Source organism: Osmia lignaria, chromosome 16 (genome assembly GCF_051020975.1).
Source record: "Osmia lignaria lignaria isolate PbOS001 chromosome 16, iyOsmLign1, whole genome shotgun sequence".
NCBI classification, from domain to species: domain Eukaryota; kingdom Metazoa; phylum Arthropoda; class Insecta; order Hymenoptera; family Megachilidae; genus Osmia; species Osmia lignaria.
Window position 1 is genome coordinate 1,967,269 of NC_135047.1, and position 25,633 is coordinate 1,992,901.

The 25,633-nt window shown below is 42.4% G+C and overlaps 5 protein-coding genes across 28 annotated transcripts in view; 4 read left to right on the top strand and 1 right to left on the bottom strand.

Annotated features, from left to right (window-relative positions):
• Positions 1-315: 315 nt before the first annotated feature.
• On the bottom strand, positions 316-2,010 carry LOC117600902 (3-hydroxyisobutyrate dehydrogenase, mitochondrial). Its single transcript, XM_034316950.2, has 6 exons — positions 1,595-2,010; positions 1,347-1,525; positions 1,126-1,247; positions 854-1,064; positions 660-786; positions 316-587 (listed from the first exon to the last, which is right to left on the bottom strand). Exons 1-6 carry the CDS (start codon positions 1,736-1,738, stop codon positions 402-404), a joined length of 969 nt encoding a protein of 322 aa, XP_034172841.1. The 5' UTR covers positions 1,739-2,010; the 3' UTR covers positions 316-401.
• Positions 2,011-2,709: 699 nt separating this feature from the next.
• Positions 2,710-7,809, top strand: LOC117600898 (Ionotropic receptor 76a). 2 transcript variants are annotated; one of them, XM_076692928.1, is made up of 12 exons: positions 2,710-3,155; positions 3,234-3,372; positions 3,451-3,633; positions 3,696-3,850; positions 4,121-4,284; positions 4,352-4,592; positions 4,701-4,884; positions 4,976-5,066; positions 5,181-5,336; positions 5,398-5,481; positions 6,478-7,553; positions 7,683-7,809. In XM_076692928.1, exons 1-11 carry the CDS (start codon positions 2,984-2,986, stop codon positions 6,769-6,771), a joined length of 1,863 nt encoding a protein of 620 aa, XP_076549043.1. In that variant the 5' UTR covers positions 2,710-2,983; the 3' UTR covers positions 6,772-7,553; positions 7,683-7,809. The 2 variants fall into 2 exon arrangements, with proteins under 2 accessions (XP_076549043.1, XP_076549044.1); XM_076692929.1 differs by lacking the exons at positions 5,181-5,336; positions 5,398-5,481 and having other exon boundaries at positions 3,148-3,372.
• Positions 7,526-8,717, top strand: LOC117600901 (uncharacterized). The gene is made up of 5 exons (XM_034316948.2): positions 7,526-7,553; positions 7,683-7,809; positions 7,896-7,989; positions 8,289-8,404; positions 8,477-8,717. The coding sequence occupies exons 1-5, from the start codon at positions 7,526-7,528 to the stop codon at positions 8,715-8,717; spliced, it is 606 nt and encodes a 201-aa protein (XP_034172839.2).
• Positions 8,581-13,160, top strand: LOC143306151 (uncharacterized). Its single transcript, XM_076692930.1, has 5 exons — positions 8,581-8,721; positions 8,786-8,991; positions 9,060-9,128; positions 9,240-10,359; positions 10,431-13,160. Exons 2-4 carry the CDS (start codon positions 8,865-8,867, stop codon positions 9,386-9,388), a joined length of 345 nt encoding a protein of 114 aa, XP_076549045.1. The 5' UTR covers positions 8,581-8,721; positions 8,786-8,864; the 3' UTR covers positions 9,389-10,359; positions 10,431-13,160.
• Positions 13,161-15,045: 1,885 nt separating this feature from the next.
• Positions 15,046-25,633, top strand: part of LOC117600892 (bromodomain adjacent to zinc finger domain protein 2B) — a 93,859-nt gene continuing 83,271 nt past the window's right edge. For 6 of the 23 annotated variants that reach the window (XM_034316928.2, XM_034316930.2, XM_034316931.2 and 3 more), the window contains exons 1-2: positions 15,056-16,481; positions 21,909-22,744. The gene's annotated coding sequence lies outside the window, so the exon portion shown is untranslated. Of the gene's footprint in view, positions 16,482-21,908; positions 22,745-25,633 lie in introns of all 23 variants that reach the window. The other 17 variants (XM_034316923.2, XM_034316924.2, XM_034316926.2 and 14 more) reach the window with 9 other exon arrangements.

A 25,633-nucleotide genomic window follows, 5' to 3' on the forward strand; every position in this document is an offset into this window, starting at 1 on the left:
AGTGTCGTTTTTGTAATTATCGATTTTAATGATTTAAGAGTACTATGATGTAATTACTTTTCTTGCAACGTGATCACAGAATGTTCTATTAATGCCAATGACACACAAAAGTTGCTAGTTTTTCAGAAAAATGAAATTTTCTGTTAATTTTACCGCTTTTGGATAGATAGCGCTAGTAGTACCATTTTCAGAGCACATGACATAAATTTGAAAAACAAAAATAATACCCGTACAAAGTTTCTAACAGTAATATATTTTTTTTTTATTGCATTTTAATTATAAATACTAGAATAAATTTTTTTAACAATAGTAAAATAAATAGGATAAATTTCTTTATTAACAGTAAAAAAAATAGAATAAATATACAATTTAACGGCAATGCATTGGTTGTGTCACCAAGATCATTGTTTTAGTCCTTTGAGAAACTGATAGACAAAGCTGAAATCCTTTTTCTCAAAACCATGAGCCATAAGAGCTCTATAGATCTGATGAGCCAAAGAACCTAATGGAATACTAACTTCCGCTTTAGTTGCAGCAGTCTGTACCAATCCTAAATCCTTCGCAATTAAAGCTGTACCAAAACCACCCTGGAAATAAAACATTAATTCCTCTAGTTCGTGTTACTCGATTGTTTAAACAAATAAACTACGATCAGCTACCTTATAATCGTTGGAGCTTGGAACATTGTCAAGTATACCGGGGACAGGGTTATACAATTCGGAAGACCAACATCTGCCCGAGCTGGAGTTAACAATATCAGCCAGAACCTTTGGATCTAAACCGAGCCTGTAACGCGATTAATTTAATGAGGCGATTATATTTATCTCGTATTACCATGTCTATCACGTATTACTTTTGTCCAAGATTGAACGCTTCAGCTGTACCGATCATGCTAACCGCCAAAAGCATGTTATTGCATAATTTTGCAGCCTGACCCATTCCAACGTCACCACAGTGCACCACTCTGGTTCCCATGGATTTCAAGAATGGCTCTGAAACTTGGAAATTCTCTTTCGATCCTCCCACCATGAACGTCAATGTACCATCTTTAGCTGCGTTTACACCTATTCAACAAACATTGCTTTCGTAATAAAAATCATTTTGTTTTTTGATGATTATCGTTACCTCCAGACACTGGAGCGTCTATGAAACGAGTTCCAGACTTCTCAGCCTCCTTGGCCAACGTTTGAGACACGAATGGATCTATAGTGCTGCTATCGATCAAAAGGATATCCTTTTTTGCTGAACTGAAAGCACGAAGAAGAAGAGACTGAAGCACGTCTTAACTGATAATTTGATTGATAACACTAGAAGACGCCCCAGGAACCCTGAAGCCACTTGTTTACCTCAACAGGCCATTTTTAACGTTGTACACATCGAGAACGTTTTGATTAGACGGCAACATTGAAACGACCACCTCGACGTCTTCTGCTAGCTCAGCAGGGTTCGAGGCTTTGTCTGCGCCAGCTTTCGTGAAATTCGACACAGCTGACTCGTTAACATCGTACACGACCAATTTGTATCCCTATTGTATCGGGAACGAAGCAAGTTCGATTTTAGAGGATCGTCGGATTAATTTTGTTAATCAAGTTACCTTTCTTAGGAGATTTCTTGCCATGTGACTACCCATGTTACCCAGACCGACGAAACCGACTCGCGAGAATCGTCGTTTTCCCGGAACACCAGAAACGAAGCTACCCGTGCCAGCACGGACAATAAAATTCGACGACAAGCTCATTTTGGAAAATGTTCCACGCGATTCACCGAAGGAAAATAGAATTTTTTAGTATTGAGACGCGCGTACAATCACGAAGGCCGAGGAACTTGCTGATTAACGCTCACGTCACTCGGTACATTTGACAACGAAAGGGTACATCGACACGCGTTCGTTAACACTGTAGAAAGACTGTCTTATTCAAATTGATGCAAATTAAAATCTTTTCGGGTATGTAATGCTCGTTAGACGGCTCGAATCGAAACTGAATCGAACTTGCCGACACACGAGCCTTGTTTACCATTTAAGTAATCTGTTATCGTACTCGTGTTCATGAATTCCACGGTATTGGCTAATTTTTATCGGCTAGATAAATTTTGTTAATTTTATTCGAACCGTCTCGTCTTCTAGTTTTGATCTGCAGGAATGTTGTTATTAATAAACAATACTGTATATATCGATGTTTTCTTAAGCTATAAAAGATATCGGAATTCAGTGATAAATTAAAAAATTCTCGAGGGCAACATTTACGAGAGAGCAAGGAGATCGTATCGTGTATGATGTATTGCACATCGTCAAATGAAACTCATTAGTTTTTATTACCCGCTGTAATTAAAGAGACCCTGAAGAATGCAATTTTCGTATCACTTGAACAATCGTTACTGTTAGACATTCAAATTATTTAATACACTTAAGAAGAAAAGTACACAGGGTAAGGAAACATAAAAACAACAGAGGCAACATTGGCTAACGATAAGAGTGAAAGTTGTCTACTCGGTTATCTTCGTTTCCCTAATCGCATGCTTGATTAATGATTCAGGCATCGCCAATTAAGCAACAACGAGACGAAAACATAACACTCGAAACTGGGCTAGTGAATTACATTTGATGTGTCAACTAAGAATTATAATTCTGTTTACACAGGCTTCTTTATCGTCACCCTTATCTGCTGGCAAACTGTACCCTGAACAATTATGTTTATGTACACCTGACGGCTTAAATTGCACGTATAAACGTGTCCCACAACCTGTGTATACACCTGCCCTTACGATCCACCCCCTTATCGTCCAAAGTCGAACGGATTCCCATTTCTAGACGGGATACCTTTGGCTTAGGTGGTGCATATTGGCTCTAACTTTTTCGTCAAAAAGTAGCAATCGAGTGTTTTCATTTTGATAATTATCCGAGTTTCAAAATTTATAGTGCCGGTCATGGGAAGTATGGTATAAAAGACAAGTGACATCATTTACAAAGATTACGTGATTCATCATGAAAATGTATTCATCGTTTCACATTCTCCCTTTATTTTTCTTTACGGTGATGGCTAAGAGAAACGACATGTTCGTGTCTGAATACGAATCCTGGATTTCGAATGACGATTTCACGACGATCATTAAATTGTCGTTTCCTCTCTCGAAGTGCTGCAACATTTTCTTAAGCGGTTAGTAAGAGGAGATACATTTTTTATCATTCATTCCTATGGAAACACATCGAGTGTCTGTTTTGGAATTGTATTCAGATTCGATCGAAGATTGGGAAGCACTGTTCAGTCAATTCAGAAGTATCTATCCACACGAGTACCTCTTGAAACGAAACGAATGTGACGGCTACTTTTTGCTCGGATCGAGTGACAACGAAATCATGCAATCCATATCAAAGTGATATTGAAAATGATATTGTATTATTTAAATCAGTGTTGGGTGAAGTTAAAACTTTTCATATTTTTTTTTTGACAGGATGTCGTCGTTGCAGACGAATAAGGAAATTTTGATTATCGTGAATAACAATGTTTCTGGTGATTCAAATATATTCGATGGTTCTATGTACGAAGATGCGAATGTAAATATAGTTTCTTTGTCCGGGATATGGAAATTATCAGAGAATTACTTGAAACCTCGAGTATTTACCAAACTCGAAAGGTAATTTAATTAAAAACAATTTATGAAGACGACTGTCGAACAGTTTTTACTTTTAAAAAAAGGTACGAAGAAATGGTGCACGATTATAATAAAATCGATTTCCAAGGCAAAGAAATTCAAGTTTGCAGCATATACAGACCACCCATGACTTATTTTAATCGTACGATTAATAAAACAATCGACGGTTCGGAAGTCGAAGTTTTCATAATGGATCATGGTAAATTGAATCGTAAAATACTATTGAAATCTGTTGGCTGCAGTGCCGGAATCGCTTGACATCGCGTCGAAGCGTATTTGAGACAATATTGCAGCAAATAAAATCACAGTTTCTTAACGAGCACTTTGTTTTAACGACGCGACAGTGACGAACATTTTTATTGTTTTCACAAAAAACCGGTGACCGTTCCGACGACTCGACGCGATGTTATTTGAATTTCGAACAAAATCATTGTAGACGATTAACTCTCGGCGTTTTTTTGTAAAAAAGAGTTGGAAAGGGACGGTATCGAAATGCAATTGTTCTTGATCATGGCAGAGAAACTAAATTTCACCTGGACGATAAGAAAACCAAAAGGAAACTATAGGTATGGCAGACGAATCAATGAAACAGTATGGCAAGGTGGTATGATAGAAATGTTGCGTAATAAACAGGTACAATAATATTATCAAAATTATAATGAAATAGATGAAACTAATTGATTTATAATATACATTCCAGGTAGACATGGCATTTGGTAGTATTTGGTTAACATACGATCAGCATGCATTTATTAATTTATCAGAAGCTTGGTACCAAGTGTACCTACATTTCTTGGTACCTCGTCCACGTCGAACGACGAGCTTTTGGGCACTAACTAGACCATTTTCAGAAAACGTTTGGTACCTATTAGTATCTGCAATATTCTTGCACAGTATTTACACCTGGGCCCGTGCTTGGCTCGATCCAAAATTTCCAAAACGTAAGCAGAAAATGTGTATCGATAATTTCTTTTTTCTAAACCTATGCCAATTTCAAACGTTCGCCTGAACTGGACGTAACAACGGCCATTTCGATCCGTGTCTTTCAGGGTTCCGAAATTTCCTAATTACTCTGACGGACCTAATTGGCTGTTTGCTGAGCAGCTCGGTGCCGAAAACTATGGCGAACAACAAACTACAGATACTTCTCTGGCAGACCGCTGGCTGGTTAATAATTACTGCTTATTGCAGCAGCCTCGCCGCCTGGCTCGCTGGTTCTGAATACGAGTCCAGGTATTTACTTATGTAACACATAGTAAATGTTATCGACGCAGCTAATTATTGGAAAGAAAGCAAAAAATTCAGCGTTCTTTGCTGTTTTTAGAATCGATTCCATCGAACAGTTTCTCGCTTCGAATTTACGCTGGGGAGAGATGGGACAACCGCCACCGTTCCGTGATTACTTCGATCTCACGGTAAATAGATTTCATATACTTATCGATGAAGATTAAAAATAATCAAATAAACCACTTGAGTAATCGTTCGATAAAGCCCGAACAAAAGAAAACAAATATACTCGATTCTTGTAGGATCCATACGCGTCACAACTTCCAAGTAAATACATTAATATAGAAAACAACACGCAAGTGCAGGCGTTAATTAAAGAGGGCAATTTCGCGATAATAGGAAGGATCGTAGACACGAGCTTCTTTCCGGATGACTATGTAACCAACGACGATGTTAAGGTATACTTAATGAAATACCGAGTTTCATTCAAGATAAATACTTAATGTAATTCTATCATAGAATTACAGGATGATGAGGCACTCGGTGGGTCACTATTACGCTGCGTTTGCTGTTCAACCGTGGCTTTTGAGACCCATAAATAGGGTAAATTCTTCAGGCATTAGTACAAACACGTATTATCGTTATCCAAAGCGATTTGTCACTTACAGTAGAATCTTATCTCAACTTTATGTCACCTCATGAGCTATTATCGTCGAAAACATTGTCGAAAATTAGTCTAACAAGGAATGGTTTTTAGGTGTCCGCCTCTGATTGTTTTGATTTTTAGATATGTTTTAAAGGACCGAAAAATTGGGAAGGCAGAACCTTCCAAGAATGATTAATTGTCTACTGTTTGTTAAATGTGTAATAAGTATCACTTTTTTATGCATCCACTGATACTGTTTCATGGCGTTAATATCGATTTTGAGTCATATGATATAACTCATATTCGGCCGACAGAACTTTCTTGGTCATCTGATATATAGCTTGTAGTGTGAAAAATAAGAAAAAGAAATAGATAAAATGTAGCTGGTCATATATGTTCTTTAGGTGAGAAAATCGTTGCAAGAATTTGGTATGATCGCAACCCGGCGTATGAAAATTTATGTTCTTTTTTGTTATTATGTAAATTGTGATTACTTTTAAAATAATATTATAAACAAATTATTTTTTACAAAATTTATGACCAGCTGTTATATGTTCATAAAAAACCATGAAACTTTTTCTTAAAAATCTGTGATAGTTTCCGAGATAGCTTATTGTAGCCGAAACTTTAGGGGGTCGTTTCACCTCCTAAATATGAAAATGGGACAAAATAAAAAAACACGTATATCTTATTTTTCGCTCCTTTAAAACATATTTAAAAATCAAAACAATCGGAGGCGGACACCTAGAAACCCTTCCTTGTAAGTAGAACTCTGAAAGTTTTGAGAATCATAGCATTAAAATTTTCGTATACTCGCAGCTGATTATTTACCATGAAATTGCCAGATGAGAAAGCGCACTGATAAAAACATCCAAATCTCAACGTTCGTGACATATCTGGCCAACTCCTCGCAGGAAGTTCGCGTTGCCTACAGTTTTTCGTTTTTGTTGTAGATAATAATGTGGCTGAAAGAAACTGGAATCACTGTCTGGCATTTACGTAACGTCATTCGCAGACGGGACAACTATAACCTTCGCGAAGTTCGCTTGGAGCATGACGGATATGATGGAAGCGTACAGGTGCTCGGATTGACTCCTCTCGGTGCTGGATTTTCGTTGCTCCTCGTCGGTTTATCGATAGCGACGTTTGTATTTTACTTGGAGCTTAAACATGCCGCGAAATCGACCTCTGTCCGCGAGATTCTTCGAGATATCGATAATAAACGGAAGTGCAAGAGGCGAAAGTGAAAGACACTCTGACAAACTCGACTAACTTGATTTCCATAGGAAAGATGATTGTTTTCGTGGGTTCAAATTGAATTTTTAAATTCATCTGATGTACCGTAGCGTTGAAATAACAGAATTATTTAAAAGGTCAATCGTTATTGCAAAATAAAATTGTTCAGAAGGTTCTGAATTTTCAATTTAAAATATACTATCCAAAAATCATTATTTCAAATCTGTCGTCTGATCTAAGTCTGAAGGTCGCCTAAGCAATTTAGAACGTGATTAACACAGTCCAAGAGTCAAGCAATCATTAACTCACCAGTCGTGTTAACTTCACGTCCTACGTAGGATACTGATAATAACATCAGATCGTTACGCGAATGGTAATTGCGGGATGGAAATATACCTACCCAGCAGTTTAAATGACCCTTGCACGAAGTCAGTCAGTCAGTCAGCCACTGTGCATCGCTCATCGCGGCTCGTGAAAGGCTTCTTTCTCGTCGAACAGATTAAACTTGAAACAAATAATAAGTGTCAAAGGAATCTTTTAAATTGCTTACAAATTTGAATCAATGAATTAAAAATACCAAAGTATCAAAGTCACGAATAACTGACAGCAACCGTCAAGTGTAGTTTCTCACCAAACGTTGAAAGTTCATATTGGATTTTATCATATTTGGATACTATCTTGTTTGTAAAAACGCTACTTACACATATCAAAAAATATTATAAGCGACGAGTTTTTATGTTAGCAGATATTGTTTCGCGACAAACAATGGCAAAAAAGAAACATATCGATGAACGTGAGTATCCTTTTGCAAGATGCTCCATTCATTATGATTTCTGTTTATTTTTGTACGTTAATCAGTTAGTTTAAAATAACCTATGGTTATGTTACATATAAAGTAAGATTAATCTAATTGTTGAAATAGTTCAACCAGCCACGGTGGACGAACATTTCAAACTGATTCTAGAAGATAGATCGGTCATCGATTCGGAATTCGTGAAAGTAACGCCGGACGACCTTCCAGAATGGTTCGACGAAAGGTTATTTAAATTGTAAGTATAAAAAAGCAGCTAGATCCATGAAATTCGATAATGTATGAACTGAAATTTCAAGTGACTGACGAACGTTCCAATTTTAGAGGTCAGGAATATTACCAGGAAAATTTGCTAGGATTCGCGACTGCACATTTAGCCGGGTTAATTGCGATATTGGCCGTTCCAGATATTCTAGAGGTAATCACATCGTTATCAGTTATAGTTTCTCATAAAGTTCCTTAAACAAACTCAACTCGATGGCTGTGAACAATATTATGCAATTGGTACAATCTTGTGAGCCAGGTGAAGTGCTGGGTTGTTCCTTGAAGAGGTGTCCCGCATATTAGTGTTACATCCTGTGTACCCTTATTGTTAAATGTAGGCTTTTGTCAGCTATTAACCCTCAGTTTTAGAGGAACTCAGGGAGGATCCTGAGAGGGTCTAACATTCTCCTGTTCGTTTAACTAAAAAACACTTGAACGAATGAATGTCCACAGGTGCTCCAGTACACGAAGCAGAACAGCACCGTCTCCTTATCCTTCAAGCGATTCTCGGAGACGTTGCTGCTCATGTACAAGTTGTTCAATGCCGACATGCTCGACCCGAATTCAAAGTGAGTTTCCAGAACGCATTCCGTGTTGGCGATAAATAAACGGATCCAACTGGTTACCTCTGTGCGTTTAAGGTGGTTCAAGGCGTTGAACGCGATACGATGGAAACACGCGAACGCCAGCAAGAAACGGATTCGGCAGGGTCTTCATGGGATCTACCAGAAGGATATGGCGATCACGCAGTTTGGCTTCATAGGGTATGTCTTCATGTGCCCTGAACACGTGGGACTGGCACATGGAAGCCAGGAGCAACGAATGGGCTTCGATCATTTCTGGCGCGTCACCGGTCATCTGTTGGGCATAGAGGATCGGTAATCAAGTGTGTGGAAATGGATAACCAATCATCTTTATTTTTATTTTAATGAAATTTTTTAATCATCCAGGATAAACATCTGCAGAAGAACAGTATTAGAAACAACGGAAGTATGCAGAAAGATCGCAAAGGAGATACTTGTGAAACATATGGAGGATCCGGATCCAAAATTTCTGAAATTGGCATCGAATGCTATAAATGGCATGTGGTATGTCGATGCGACGATAAACGTACCAGCATTTCTTGATCTCACCTACAAACTGACAGGACTGAAATGTTAGTTTATATTCTATTTGAAATTTCTAATCGCTTTACGCGAAGTTAAATGGACTTGTCTGTTTTAGATAAAGAACCTCACGGATGGTACTCTTATTACAATATGAAACGACGTGAATGGTTATTATACTTGTGCAGTAAGTGACATAATATCGTCTCCTGCGGTTTGCTTAGAAACCACAGGACGAATGTTGTTTTTTATTTTTCAGTTAAGAGTAGATTATGAATTGACAGACTCTATTTTCCAGATATTCCTTATATCGGTAAAGTTACTCGGGTTATTTTTAATTATACACTGATAGTAACTTATTGGTTCCTCGAGAACTATCCTATAGCTGCTTGGATAGCATTTGGGAAAAAGAATTCGCAGCTTTGCCCATATCCAAAAATACAGTAATCTAATTTTCAAATAAGTTGAATTAAAATTAGATTAACAATAAGGTCGATAAAAGTAAACATTTCAAATGAATGGATTATTTCCCGCGTATTTATGAATTATGAAATATGATAAAGACTCAGCTTACCTTACGTCGATACTAATGAAATCATTCGACGTAATCAATGTTAATAATTCCGATCACTAGAGTTCGCTCGAGGTCTTGTAACAAATAAATTAATTATTCAAATGTGATTCAAAGCTAATTGAAAATTTTACAAGTTTAAGATCGATCGATTAATTTGGAAAAAGTAGATCGATCCTTACGAAATCTTTGCATATCGAAATCCAAAGATTTCAGAAATCTTAAAAAAAGGTAAATAGTATTATATTTTAATTAATGTAAGGAGAGGAGCGTAGATATTCGTGAAATGGTGCAATGCCTTTTCATTCTAGAAATCCATCATCAATTTCCCAGTCGTTTCCGAATTAAACGCTTTCAAGCTATTTCCTCCTCCGCAGACGGTCGGTGGCCATCAAAAAATTGGCCATTCTATCTGGTGGCGAGGCTACCTCGATATCCCTTTCCCTGTCCAGCACCAACGATAATTATCAGTCGCAATTTGTCTGGCACTGTTCCCCGCCGTTCTACTCCACCCACGAACACTGCTCGAATCTCCGTTGGTTGCTTGCGTTCGTCCATTCGGCCTGCCATTATCGGATCTTTTTCGATGGCCAACGGCGTCCTTCCCCTCCATTTCGCCGCAGGATCGGCAGGATCATTTTTTACGCGACTCGCGTGATTCCATGTTCGCCAACATCTTCGATGCGAGCTGGTTAGGAGAGATTCTCGCGTGAGAAGCGAGCAAAGGCTCCGCACACCTTCGCATACACCGTCTAGGATACACAATACCACCGCAAAACCAACACACCTACGTGCGATCGCGGAACGTGCACGAGGAAACGTACATACACACACCTGCTCGCTTAAGGTGCGTATTCACCGGTAAACGGTTCAGGAATACTGCTCGCAAACATTTTGAAACATTAGTAATCTTTTCAGGTACGCAACCCTTTATTTAAATGTGTAAGCATGGGCACTAGGGCTCGATACTCGAATAGGTATCCGTGCGTCGCCGACTTTCCGGACGAATTCTTCACATCTATCTGGAGAACACGCGATTCGTAGAAGGAAGAATTCGCGAGCTGTTTGCGAACACCGGTGGAGACGCACCTTTACATACACGTAGGAACGAAGGCGTATGTAACACGGTTCCCGAGTACATAATACACAGCCATATATCCTTCTGTCCCGTAGCTACTCTCCCTCGACCCTGTCGCCTCTCTTCACGGTTCCTCTCCTCGTTCCTTGGCTCACACCGGCCCTTGCTTTCCTCTCCGTTGCTCTTTCGCATCGCCGCAGCCAGAGGAGATCTCCCCTCTCGTCGTGCATCGCGGCGTCGGGTCCTCCTCGTTCCCTCTTTGCCGGCTTGCCACGACCTAAACGAGATGACTCGTCGCGAGAGGACAGAGGAGCGGCGTCAGAGGAGACGCTGCTGCTGCTGCTGCTGGGTGCTGCCGTTACCGCTGCTGAAGAAGGAAGACGAGAAACCCGGGAAAGAAGGAGGGGAATAGGTATCAGAGGCCGTCCAACAGCGGAGAAAGAAGATGGCCCTGCGGCCCTCGTGTTGCACAAAGAGACCCGCGCGTCCGCCTCCTAAAGCTCGATCCATACTCGGTTAAGGCCCGTCGCGGACGAATGATTTTTCCCGAATTCCTGCAATCTTCCTGTGATATCGCAACGATTGCAATGATTACAATTCGATGATAAACGTATCTGCAACTGCACCGGACCTGACCGTAACCCCTTCCCTTTGAAATCGTTTTACCGCCTGTAATTTGGATGGATTTCGCCAGGGATATGGATACGCGACGTCTACGCGTAATGGCCGCAAATGGATTACCCTGTAGGCAGACGTAAGGTACGAGCGAGAGTGCAATGATTCCAAGCAGTTCAACGTTTGAATACACAGAAAGAGAGTTCTACGAGTCGAGTAATCAACGCAGATTCCATTTGTCTCTGTACGCTTCGCTCGTTACGTCACCGCCACCTTTCATACGCGTACCTACACCACGAACTCTTGTAAAGTAGATGAAATATCGCCGTGCATCGTATCGTGATATTACTCGTTATCGATATACGCGCGAGCGATGCGAATGATCTCTAGGTGACATACGACAGCGACGCGAGAACACATCGTAATTTCGCATAGCTGCTCTACATTTTATCCTGGAACAATGAATTTTTCGTAAATATGAATTTGCTTCGCGATTCATAGGCGAACCATATGGAAATTTCAAGATTCAACCGCCTCGAAACTAGGAAGAGAGACTCGGCTAGTGTGTCAAGGTTACAAATAAATACGCGTCGCTGCAGAAAGGGATCAATCTTCGTTAATCTTTCACGCGATTCGCGCGTTACGCAACCCGCGGTTGTATATTACATCTGTATTTGCATCTTTGTACGGGTACAGATCTCGCGGTATTGAATGTCTCAATGCCTACTCGATTCTCGAAAATATTTGTCTTCCGTTCAGCCATGAATCCCGTATTTACGACCCCCGCGAACGCCGCGAGTTCCCTCCGTACGTGTGCAGCCATAGGAAAATACTCGAGCGAGTATTCGAGACGCGCGCATGCATAAATCATAGATCCTCCATTCTTCCGCCACGATCCTACTTACTTTCTTACTCACTTTAACCCTTCTGTTTTTTCAAATTCAACCTTAATATTCCCGTCATTTTAGAGTCGTAGGAACAGTTGCATTGATAAATTCTTGTTTCAATTCACGCGTCAGATTGATACGAGTGACAGTCGAAGGGTTCAATAATTTTTGCAATAAAAACTTGTTATCATTCGTGCGCTACTTTTTGTAATACCAAGAACTCTATCGTCATTCGTTTTGATTACTCTAACAAGGGTTAAAATTAGAAAGATTACTAGGAGACTGGTCGAGTCTGGTGCAGAAGCTATTATACCAGACATTATCTCGCAGGTGTGTGTAGCGAGTAAGAAGAAGAGGAGCGACAGAAATTCACGTAGCCCGGTAAGACGAGAACGTTCCCTGCTCGTTTAAGCTTTCGCGAGTCGCGTTGATAGCCAGAGGCATTGCGTACGATCTCCGCGGCATGGCACGGCACGGCGTATCGCATCCACTCGGACGACGCGCCTTTTTTCCCTTCCTCTTCTCGTTCCTGGCCTCTTCCTCACCGCCTTACCGTCTCCCGGTCCCGCTACTAACCCCTTCCATCCTCTTCACCCATCCAACATAGCTCCCTCTTTTCCCTTTCACCCTCGCAACGTGTCTCCTCAGCTCCCCCCTTTTCCTTTTCTTCTTTCTTTACGCGTCGTGGTTCGCGAGGTACGCGACCGAACGAACGAACGAACGAACGAACGAACCAAACGACTCCGACTCCTCTCTTTCTCTGGATGGGAAACGACTGTCCGATACTTTCGAGCCGGCGCAACGACGAGAAACGCGACAAAATGCGACCACCGCACGAAACAGGTACTCGGTGGCTCGATTAATTTTATACCGTTTACCGATTCGCTACGCCGACGTCGTGTCGTCGACGACTTCCCCCCGACACGGTGAAGATTTTGTCATTTTAGACACATTCGAACGTTCGAGATGAAGATTTCCACTATAATAGATATGCAAATGAACGATCGATGGTGATTACCGATTCAACGGTTAATTGACGGATAGTCGCTAATTACCTGGGACGACGAGGTTAGACGAGTTGAGTTTACGCGTTAGTACTCGTTACCGCTTGTTACGTAATCAAAATAATATGAATGTATTTCAGTAACACAGACAGTTCGTTGATCTTCGGTGTACTCTATTAATATATCAGGAAGAAATTCTTGGCTACTTAGAAGTCGCATCGTCGAGCGCACCACGGCGTTCCGTATCTTCCCCATCGGCGTAAGTATTTCCGTGTGTTGTGTTAACGGATATCGGAGAAACGAGACGGAGTTTAACCAGAAAGGGAACTGCTTTTCTCTTTCTTCGGATAAGAAAACGAGCGTCCGCCAATGCTTTCGAGTCGGCGCAACGCATCGCGACGACGACGACGACGGAGGACGACGACGACAAAGTGCGAGCAGTTGTAATGAGTTTCCTCGAAGTCCCTCTATTTCCAAGATTACATCGGAAGAGGGATACAGTTGAATTCGTACGCGTCAGCTTTTTCTTCGTTTGCTTCTACTTTGCCGTCTGCTACCGCCAGATGTAAATAAGGAAACGCGTTACTACGCGACGGAACTAATTACATGTTATGATAGCTGAACGTGAATAATGCATAATACTGCCGCCGAACGTGGCAGTGAATCCTGTTGCGAAATTCGCCCCGCTTCGGTAGATGATCGATTTCTTATAAAAACTACCACCGCGTTGCTCATAATATTTATGTCAAATAATGCTCCAAAATTAATAACTTTTGTTTTTTCTTTTTTTCCTCGAAAATAGCTCGACACATCGAAGAAGGGAATTGAAGAATCGAAAATTGATAGTATTCGTGAAAGAATGAAGCCGAATGGAAAGGTAGACACCCGGTGGATCGGAAGGGGCTGTTCCCGAGCCAATTAACGTAGTTACAGGGAGCAGAGTTCGAGAACACTGGATGTTTTTATTACGATTACGACAAGAAGGTAACGAGGTAACTGCATCAATCTTATTCGCAGTTATCCGTAACAATAATCAACTTATGTTCGGAAGGAAGGAAGGAAGGAAGTAAAGTGGAAGTTTCACTTTGCTTTTCTTAAGAGCTACGTAAATATTTTCATCGATATCGAGGTTAACGAATGCAATTATACACGTGTCTCCTGTGAGAATCATTTCAACCTTTCGCTGTATTTGATTTAAATGGACATTGAACTAGCTTTAACTCGTTAATATCGTCAGCTATTGTTTGAAACCAGCCAAAGGGTAATGAATTAGAAGACACCCGTTAGAAACCCTCGATTCTTCTTCCGGAGTTCGCACAAAAGAGCACTAGGCGAAAGCGAAATCAGCAGCAACGTAACTTTTAACGTAGGTATACTCCGGAGAAAATGAAGATTTTATAAATTAGAATGTTGTATCACCTAGTAACGATCATTAATCAATTTTTCTTGATTATAACCGTGTAATAGAAAGTTCGTAGCACCCTGTATAATCGATGAAACGAACCCTTCGTGAATTCGTCGCTTGAGTCATAGCCAGAAAAATAGCAGGGTGCATCCAAATGATACTAACGATGTATGTTCTCTACACTCTGTTGCGGCTTTTCAAGCGATTCGAGCGTACTCGAACTTGAAATTTTATTCGAAAGCCAGAAGTCTTGAGAGTCTTGATCAAGACTTTCAAGACCTATCGAAACCTTACAAACTCAAGACCTGTCAAGACTCACGATTCACGACTTAAGACGTTCCAAGTGATTCGAATCCACATAGTATTGAAAAACTTTGGAGCGTAATCGATGATGGTATAAAAAGCAGAATACGTAAACTACATGGTACGTAAGAGAAAATGAAATAATTTGTTTCATAATATTTGCATAAACGTTCGCAATTTATTCATCTTTAATAACCCGTGTCGTTAATTACAGATTTACAATTATGCATAACGATACAACTCTTTCAAGAAAGTTAGAGTAGCTGATCGTTGTTTAACGAGAAAACGTAGTTGCATGATCATTGGTGTGTTTGAAAATCCATCGGACACCCGTTAGAGGTTGTAGCGAGGGGAGGCGGGCCAGGTGGTCCGTCGGTGCGAATATCCATTATAGATTCGGCGGAGTGTAGCTGTCGTACGATCCGACTCATTTTCCGTGTATTCGTGCGGCGTATATTTCTGGCATCGATGAGAGAGAAGCAACCGGGTACCGGGTATAGGGTACGTTTCTGTATTGGTAACGATTCGCTTGGTGTTTGTGTTGCTGTCGGAGCCGGAGCCGGAGCCGGAGTCGGAGGTACTGGGGTTAGTTCGCGAGGGCGCCTGTGTCGGCGCTCGCGGCGCCACCGGTTCATTCCGCCATCGGCGCCCGCGACGTACGGACGTGAAATAACGCGATCACGACAATTCGTTTGGGCGGACAACGTGAAGTTTAACGAACAAAACAATTATATCGCTATCGATAGACGGGCGTACCGTTCATAGAAACAAACAAGCTCGTGTCGAGGCGCGAGTGAATACGTAGAGAAAGAAATAAAGAGTCGGCATCGACAATAACGAAATTGCATAAGTGGTTCGTAGCGTGATTCACGGGTAACTTGTGTGAAATTAGTGCGACGAAGAGTCTTCAGTGATAGTATAATATGTATAAAATCGAGATATAGAGCGAGAGAGCGTGAGAGAGTGAGAGAGAAAGAGATAGGGCATCGATTGTCCTTTGTGCGATCGTCGTTTAACGGCTTCTCGTTTCTTCGGGACGCCACCAACCCGGGAGGGACACGAACGGAGCCGATACAATATTTTTCGTCTGTTCCGTGCCTTTCTTCAGTTCGTTCCGGGCCCCGAAATTGCCAGTTCTACGCCGTGTTTTACCTGCGCGTCCCTCACGCATACAACCGAAGGTCTTCTGTCGAAGGTCTCGTCCCGTGTGTTGGGAGACGTGGAATGATATTACAATTTCGTCGAATCGAAGGTGCAGCCAGGCTGGTTAGGCGCGACGTGACACGCGAACGGAGTATTTGACAACGGTAGGTAAGAGAACTACGGGTGAGCACCGACGAAAACGAAGCCGCACTTTTAGACACGGGAATAATAAAATATTTATTTATTTGTGAAACACGCGAGTTTGTTTCGTTGTTCGTTCGTTTGATAAGTGGTGCCGGGGGGAAAAAACGCAACGGGGGGGGGGGGTATCGTTGATATGTCAGCTTGTGACAGACGGTTGTGCATCGGTGAATAAGGAAATCGATAGATCGTAAATCGATAGGTGAGGTCGTTAGTGTTCCTTCGATCTTATTCGATACTGTGCTCGTCTGATTCTGTTGTACGATCGGGAAAAGTGCAAGGAAGATTCACGGTTGTTAAATACGACACACGAGGAGCAACGAAATTCATTAGGTAAGATATGATAATTCATGCACCACAATTAACAATGAATGTTAGGTTATCCCTGTAAATAATGTCATTGATCGGCTTCGAGGATTTTGAATTTTTTAACCCCTTACGGACGATGCACGCATATGTGTTCAAACATAATTGTCATAGTAATTTATAATTAATACATATTGAGTTATATTCTTGATACAAAACGCGGCTCGAAGCGTAAAAAATAAAGATTTATAATATATTCTTTGAAGAATGGAATTATTATTTCTTTTATTTTAAATTAATAATATTCTGTGCTCGGTTAGGAACGCTCCGTCCCTAAAGGGTTAATGAAAATTTAACATAGTGTAAAAAGTCATAGAAAAATAATGAATTGAGAGGAATTATTTATGGGATAAAAAACGTGAAACTTGTTAAAGTATTATCTAAATATAAGAATGATTACTATTGCCCATAAACAATATTTTATTGGAGTCAAGAACATTTTAAAAAATCTTTGAAAAAGTAGTCTGGACGTGTTTCTTGGAGTACCGAATTCCATTGTTCGATTCGTCGATCGCGTTCGAAACATCTGAGAGATTAGCATCGATGACGCTTGTGTTCGTTGCGATTAACGGTTGTCATTCTTCTCCGAAGAACACTCGAAATTTCTGGTTAAAAACGAACCGGGGGCATCGGTGTTTCGTGAGGATCTTTCAAAAGGTATCGTGGAATCGAAGGGTAGAGACAAAGAGATGTAAAGGTTGGGATTGAAAACGTGGGTCTTCGGTTCGGAGGATCGTGGAAACGTTGGAGCGTTCTGAACGCGATGCAACGGTGACGCAATTTTCGTGCAGGTGCAATTACCACGAGCAATCACGGGTTAACGTCAGCAAAATCGAGAGCCGTCGTCGTAACGGGTCTTCGTTGGTTTCGCGAGCGCGAACGCCGTTTTACCGTTAACGACCTAAATCGACGCGAAGAAACGAGATATATACGCGCCGTTTCGCGACTTCTCGCAGAGAGAGCACTTCTTTTCTTTGCGCCGAGTGCCGCTCCACTGGATACCACCGACTGGACTTCGTTCCTACCAAGATTCTACTCTTTTCCACGATTTTTCAGACTTTCCATTCGATGGAACACTTATGTTCAACGATATTTCGTTTGAAATCTTCGAAACGCCCACCATTAGACTTCTATCCGTTTCGGAGCAGGGAAACAGCTATAGATTTAAATTCCGCAGGGTCGATTTGGACCTTAAATAACGGATTACTCGTCGGTGATATATTTTCGAGTGTTGCGAGCGTTCAAAGTAGCGAGGAAACGTGGCGGATCGGATTTTGAACAGAAATTGGCAGGTGTTCGCGAAACGTTCTAAATTTGTAACCAAATTTGCTGCCACGAGATCGGTTCGAGGAATCGTATGTACATCGAATTGTACGTGTCTTTATCGATGGATAGGTAACCGTGTAGATAGCGAGGGAAGGAGGGGAGGATCGGTCAAACGATAACGCAACGGAAGGACGTACAAACCGAGATATAGCCTCTCATTCGGCCATGCTTAGCCGCGTTCTGGTTTTCTAGCAAAATTCCGGCCTCCGCGTCGTAATCTCGGCTCGGGTGCACCTTACGTCGATGACAAATAGATCGATAACGTTCGAGAAACAGTTATCCCGACACTCGATTGCCTTTTCACGCAGACGCTTCATTTCCGCGTTTCTTCTCACCGATCTGCCGATCTTTTCGAGCGTAACTTTGTGGTGAATCTTTCTTTCTTCTCTACGATCGGATACCAATCTCTATTGAACAAAGAAACACAAATTTCTCGTTTCTATTTTACATTATATACATATAGAAATTTGTTTCCTTTAGTTAGTCGTTAACGATCACTGCTCGATTCAGTGTTCGAGTATCAAGAAAAATGCTAAGCGTTGACGGTCAGAGTTTCAAAATATCCCCGTCGAAGTACATTTCGGACAGAACTACCTCCCTTGGTCATTCAAGCTGTGTCGTGGCTGATTGTTTCGATCAGCCTACCTGGCTCGCTCGTGAACGTCCGGTTTTCAGTTTACTGCTGATCTTTGAACGCAGCTGAAGGAAAAAGTAAACTCGTCGAGTCTCCTCGCTTTAAAATAGTTCTTAGTTCACGTGGAAACGTAGATTCACTCTTCGTCTTAATGTTATATTAATTACCTACATAAGATAGCAAGTGCAAAGCATAACGCACGGTTGTTTTTATCTTCGATACGTGGCATCGATGACCCACGTATTAAAACCAGATACACATGCGCGTGTTTTGTCTCTTTTTATCGAACTCGTTGAATTGATTCATTAGATACCGAGAGTTAGCCTAGTTATCGGTAAAATTTTCGCGTTCTCCGTTGAGACGATAATGGTATCCGTTGGAAGATGATAAATAGACAAAGAGGGCGTATTTTCCGTGCAAGGATCGATAGTCTTACGAAATCGAAACGTGACTAATGACGGAAGAGACGACGGTGTCGCCGTTGCTCGATCAACGTATGTAAGTCAGCGTTCGCATACGTGTACGGTTTAAATGGTCTTGCAGCTGATAATTGGTTGAACGACAATTGCACAGAAACGAGGAAACATTAGATTCAGCGAATGTAAACGACGCGTTAACCCTTCAACGTTGATGAATCTCGTGACTAACCGGCGTAATCCGTGGAGCGCAATTAGCATACATGAATAAAGAATCTATGAATCCTTTAAGTCGGTTACCGAACGCCTCGTGAATGAATAAATGTTTGTCACCCAACTGGCCGTGTAATCTGAACTTTGCTATGGAATTCAATCGATTCGTGAAATATCGCTAAGCCCTAGCTGGCGATGATAAATTTTCTCAAAGTTGTTAGTTTCGGAGCAATTCAATTACCGAGAGGACTTATAATCACCGTTAGGGAATCGAGTATTCGTATCTAGAGATACGTTTCAGAAGATTTCACCGTTTTAGATAAATAGCTCGTCGCGTCGACCTTGTTTCATCGCTTGGCCCAGTAGTCGATACGAAAATGCGGCTCGTAACTGTGTTTCGCCAACCACGCGCAGTTTCCTCGAATAACACATCTCGGGAAAGATTGTTGGCTCGCGATCTTCTCGTAAAATCGATTCGCCTATGACGTGTGAAAGTAAGAAAAAGAAGAAAGGATACACCGTTCACTTGGAGCAGCCTTTTAACAGCTCTCTCTCTCTCTCGGCTGGCTCCGATCGTTGGAATTCGTTTCGATTGGTAAAAAGACAGAAACGAATGGAAAAGTGATTGGTTTGATAGACTAGCGTGTACATTAATACCCCGTTAAGTATCGCGATTTGAAGCCGCGGCACGACACTTATCCGGGGGATGTAGAAAATTAGAAAAAGGATAATTCTGCGTTCTTTAAAAGAGCATTTACTGTAATTCTTCTAACGCAGAAAGTATCGCGGATATACGGGAGCGACTGTTGCCGTTTAAACGGCCAGGTATCGAGCATAATTTTCTATCTGCCTACGACGCCCCGTAAATTGATCGAGGTTACATGTCGAGCGTATTTCGTTATACGAAGGGAAAAAGACTGGCGTATATACGGTTGGAACGATTCTCAGCCGCTTATTACGGACGGGGCTTCGTGTTCGGTCACGCAACGCGGCCTCGTGGTATCGTGGGACTCGGCTGTCGAATGAACTCGTTTTGCGAACAGAGAAAGACCGAGGCCTGACGGTGGTGTGCGGCGGTGCTTGTGTCCACGTTTTCGATGGAAATCGATCGTCCTAGTCGTCGTTGAAAAACGTTCAACGTTCGCGCTCGCTACGACGAGGAGACGTTACGTGCTAGCTCGACCTTTTCCCCGAGCCTCTTATACAGAGCCTTCGTTCCAGGGGTGGCAAAAAGGGTCTCTCTCCATCTCCCTCTCTCTATCTCACCCTGGCCTCCTACCGACTCCTTTTTACCCCTCTTTTTCTCGAACGTGGCGCCTCCCTTTTCTTTCTATCTTCTCTCGTTTTCCCTCCTCTTTTCCCTCGCTAGCTCGCTTCCTTTCTCCGCTTTTCGTATCGTACTCTTTCTCTTTCCATCGGATGTCGGTCCGTCCCTGTCACAGTTCTCGTTCTTTGTCGCGCGCGGCTAACTCGCTCGCACGACGACGACGACGACGACAACGACGGCGACGAGGAACGAACGAACGGGGCGAGTTCCCGAAATAATCGTGCGTATCGATCCTCACGCGGGGCGTGCAGGGTGAATTTATTCTCGTGCACGGGGAGAACGAGAGACTCGTACAAGCTCGCCTCGTTACTTAATCGTTCCGCGTTAGAAACGAAGGGTATTATAGCGTTGGAAACTATATAGCGAACCCGTCTACTCCCGCTCTCGTTTGCCCGCGAACTCTATATAACGCCCTCTTTGCCGATGACACACGCGCGAAACAACGCTTCGTGCAAGATATTCGGGATAATTACACAGCTGCAAATAAATCGTACGCATCGTTTTCCTATGCGAAACGATGGAATATGTGTTGTGCATTCGTGGATTCTTTATATTTTTAACCCTAGAGTGGGCGAGTACGGTCGAACAGACCGACACGATAATTAACGCTAAATGTTTTACTTGTTATTCAATAAATAGATGATTATTTTGGTGCAAGAATTATCATTTTCTATTGGTTAGGTAGTCGAACCAGACGGTTCGGTTTGGAAACCGCTGGCGCATCTGTGAAGTGTTATTTTTCCTCTCCACGAGACAAAGGCATTATCGTTCCTCGATATTCGTGGCAGCACCGGTCGTTAGATCCGCTTCGGAGCTGCTCCTCGTGACACACGGAAACGCGTCTGCTCTCCTCTCGTCCGTTTCCGTGTCGTGTTCCTCGCGAACGTGCCGTGTTTCTCCGACAAAACTTGATCCTAGAAACGGGGCAGTGATCGTTTTAACGAAAACCTCTAGCCTCCCTCGTGTGTCGCATTCTGGCGCGAAGTCAGAACAGTCTGTACGTGCTGAAAATCCGGACTTTTTACCGTAAACCACTGTGAAAACTAGAAATCGCGTTGTACCGAGATCGGATTTAGTTCTCGCGATATTTGTAACGGAACGTCGCGACAGTAAGAGCCGCGATTTATCGTCAGGTGAAGAGATAACACAAAACGGAAAGGGGCGAGCCTAGAATTTCCTCGGCGCCCGGTGAATCAGACGAGAATTCGCGTGTTTACGCGAAAGTCGTTAGGAAACGCGATCCGCTTCGTCTTACGACTGCTTTCCTTATTTTTCTACCCATCTGTATCGCGTGGTAACGAGCACAGACCCCCGTTGGATCCTTAGTCGATTCCATTTTTTCATTTTTTTTTTTCTTTTTCTTGTCGTGGCGTCGCGGCGCAGAGAAGAACCCTTGCGCGTTTTTTCGCGGGACATTGTTCGCGGCGCGCGTTTTGTCCGCACGTCAGCCATCACGGTGTATTGTATTCATTGTTTAGAGGCCGTTGGAGCTCTCTCGGCCGAGAAGACGAAGAGAAGGGCAGCAGCAGCAGTAACACAGCTAAGCTAAGGCTCGTCGTAACGGAGTACGGAGGAAAGGAAAACTCACCGTTCGCCGGCTTATAGACGGCGCTCGGCTTTCTTTCTTCTTTTTCTCTCGGCTCCCCCTCTCTCCCCGCCCCTCCCTTTCACCGGTCTCTCTCTCGGGGTTTGCACGAAATCGCGTGTCGCCGCTACCCGTACCGCGTAGAAATGTCGCCTCCTTCTGATCGCGACGTTCCGTGATCGCAGCTGTTCCTCCTTTTTATGCGGTTCCTCGGGAAATTCGATTTCTGTGCAAACCAGTGAAATCAAGAAGAAAACCACGGTCACAACGAAACGAGAAACTCGAACAACAACGTCGTACAAGTTGGCGAAAAAGGAAGGCAGAGAGGGCAGAAGTGATAGAGAGAATCGTCACCGGCGAGAAATTGAGACAGAGAGATCGTGTTTGCCGAAGAGGGAGAGAGAGAAGAATAATCAAAGTGGGAATACAAAGAGAGGCAGTGAGAGAGGCTGGTTGTGATATACAGATACACATGGATAGAGAAACTCGCGTGTGTAGAGACGTACGTACGGCCCACACGGAGTAGGACAAAGGGCAAGTGCGAGACAGAGACGCGATAAAGGACGGAGAAGAGAAAACTGGAAAGGATGAGTCCGATTCGTCAGTGATCGAACGTGGGTCTCTTTTGGTGCGTGGGTGAAAGAGTTGTGTGTGGAGAAAATTGACGGAAGAAGAGGAAGGAAAAGCGGCGAACGGGTGGACGCTCACTTCCGGCGGACGACAACAAAGGTACAGAGAACAATTTCATTTATCAAATTAGTAGTATACTCAGGGTAGAGTCGCTTATGTCGTACTGATCGTTAAAAAATCACGTATTAATCATTCGGGCGACTCTCCCCATGAGTCAACTTTCAAATAAATAATACGAAAGTCGCCCTTGACAATCAGCTGGTTAGATTAGATTAAGTTTATGTCACGCGAAACTAGAGCAATTGATGGCGGGAGTTGCTTACGGTATTCGTAACTTTGCGTTCAAGTTATAAATGCCTGTCCCCCATGTAAAATGTATCAGCACGGTGCAAATTAGCAAAGTTGCTTTCCGAGCGTGCCGCTACAGGGAATTCAAATTAGGAAAGCATTTACATCGTTTAAAGCGATTACTTCCGAACGTGAATGCAGATTTCGGTAATGACGCGTTTAACGGTTAATTATGACGTATTTCGTTATTCCACCGGTTTCGTAATTATTTATCGTTACATTAACGGAGAATTCATAGGAAACGAGCCTACGACTCGATTAATCGATATTGAATTACCAAACAATCATCGTGATTCATGATCGGAGATGATGTCTCCTATTTTTAATCGAAGCACAACTTAACGAAAGGTTTAAGGAAATCTCAGGGGGAAAATTCGAATTTGATCCTCTCGTTCAAACGAATTCTTGCGTAGAGAAACGCGCTCGTAAAAGCTCGAGTTACAACGACGAGGCTATCGTACAGAGAATAGTTACACGGTTACGAGAGATTCAAAAGTTTCCCGTTTACCGTTAGTAATCCTCAGGACCGCCTCCGTTAGGGTCGTTCTCGAAGTCGAGTGACCGTAGGCAGTTTTAGTACGTGCCATTAGACTGTGCGATCCGTAGACCCGGGTATTTCAGACCGATAAAATCCCGAAGGAAATAGCTGGTTATTTAACCGGTGAAATAATCGTTTTTAAACAAGCGTCTACTTCATTCCCGGCTTCAAATCTCTGCTTCGTTTATACGTCCGTAGAGTTGTACCAGTCGCTCTCTGTTTAATTAAATAATCCGTGTTATTAGCCGTAATTTTTGAACTATAATAACCAGTGTAAACTATTTTGATGAATACGCTGAAACGTTAGACGTTTCGGTCGAAAAGCGATTTAAATGACAATGACCCGGCAGAGTCAAGTCCTCTGCTCGCTGTACTCCGACCGCTACTCGTTCTCGCTATTATGTTAATGAGACGTATTGTCGGTAATCATGGCGGTACATCTTCGTTCGTTCGTTTAGCGAACGTTTGTCTCTTCACGATTCTTCGATTCGACTAATCTTGTCTTTGTAAACAGCTCGAGCACTTAGGTCTTCTAAGTGCAATGGTTGGTACTCAATTATTCAGCGTTAAAAATTACATAGAATGTTATATAATTATCTTAGCACTATTCTATGTTATACATCCCCGCAATAAAACGAGTGTACACCCATCGAACTTCGAATCACAGGTATCTATTTCCCGTGAAAAAAGGAAAAAAAAAACAGGAAAAAGCGGGTGTGTAACGTGTTTCACGAAATTCGTTTTGTTTGCAGCGATGCCATTCATTCTTTCTCTCTTTTTTTTTGTTCCATATTTATTGCGTAATGCTTGAAATTTTTGTTACGGCCCGTAGTCACGTTGGTCGTTACACGGTAGCGCCGGTTCGAAAATCCCCGATTATATCGACGTCGTTATTCACGACGACACGCGACAGTTGCGTTGCCGCTCGTTACGTCTCCGGGTATCCATGGTTTTTAGAAATTTCGAATTTCCAACCGTTTCATACGTTTCCCTCTTATTTTCCCGAAGTAGATTTTCTTAATTACCCGAACACCCGATTTTCTGCAATCTATGTATCATAGAAATTTCGAAAAAAAAAAAAAAATTGATCCCTGTACGAATATTTTCTACGTCCAACGGTATCTCTCTGTTTGCACGTATGTATATTTTCCGATCTGTTCCGCAAGGGCCGAGCGTGCACTTTTTATTTCCGGCGCGTTTAAAAACAGTACGAACGTGCTGACGGTGCGCGAACTTTTTCACGCAACGAAGAATAAATTGGCGCGGCCGAATGATTGCGCGAACCCTGTTCCTAGAACGCGACCTGTCGAGGAAAAATTTGTACCCGCATCCACGAAGGTAAACTATACGAAGAGCCGAGTGTGTCACACTCGCAGTACCCTTCGTGATAATCGAATTCTCGTAACGGTTAACGATGTCTATCGATTCATTACGACATTAGATGTCGCCCCTCGCACAGAAAGGGGAGAAACGCGTTTACACCGAAGCTGTCGCGTGATCGATACCAGCCCGACCGATCAACTACCCTGTTATGCACAGCCTGTTTGACGTGCCCTAAAAAACTATAGGATCATCCACGAAACGGTTCATAATTTATAATACCTATTTATCCTTTCAATTTTCCTATGCCAATGCAATTTCGTATGCACCGTTGCAGAAATGCACTCCGCAAGATTTCTCGCTCGTTTCCAATAATCGCGAGTCTGGTGTTCACTTAAAATAATGATTATTCGATGCATTTATTGCATTGACCTTGCCGCTGGTACGACACGGTTCGAGATATCGCTGACGGATATTACACGGTACAATGGAACAATAGGGCGACGAGTGTGAGATCGTGATCGTGCACGTACGTAAAGGTATAATAAACGAGAATGTATTTAGCAACGCGCGACTCTACGGTTCGAATCACGGCGATACGTATACACGTGAGTTTGGTGAAACGTGGATGACGATGGTGAGCGGGTGGGCGTGTTGGGTCACTGGTCGGGGTGACAATGTTGCGCCGTTAAAGGGTGAGAAAGAGAAACGGACAGAAGGAACAATGGAATCCAGAATTATTAATGCACGGTTTAATTAATCGCTTGAAAAGTACGACCGTT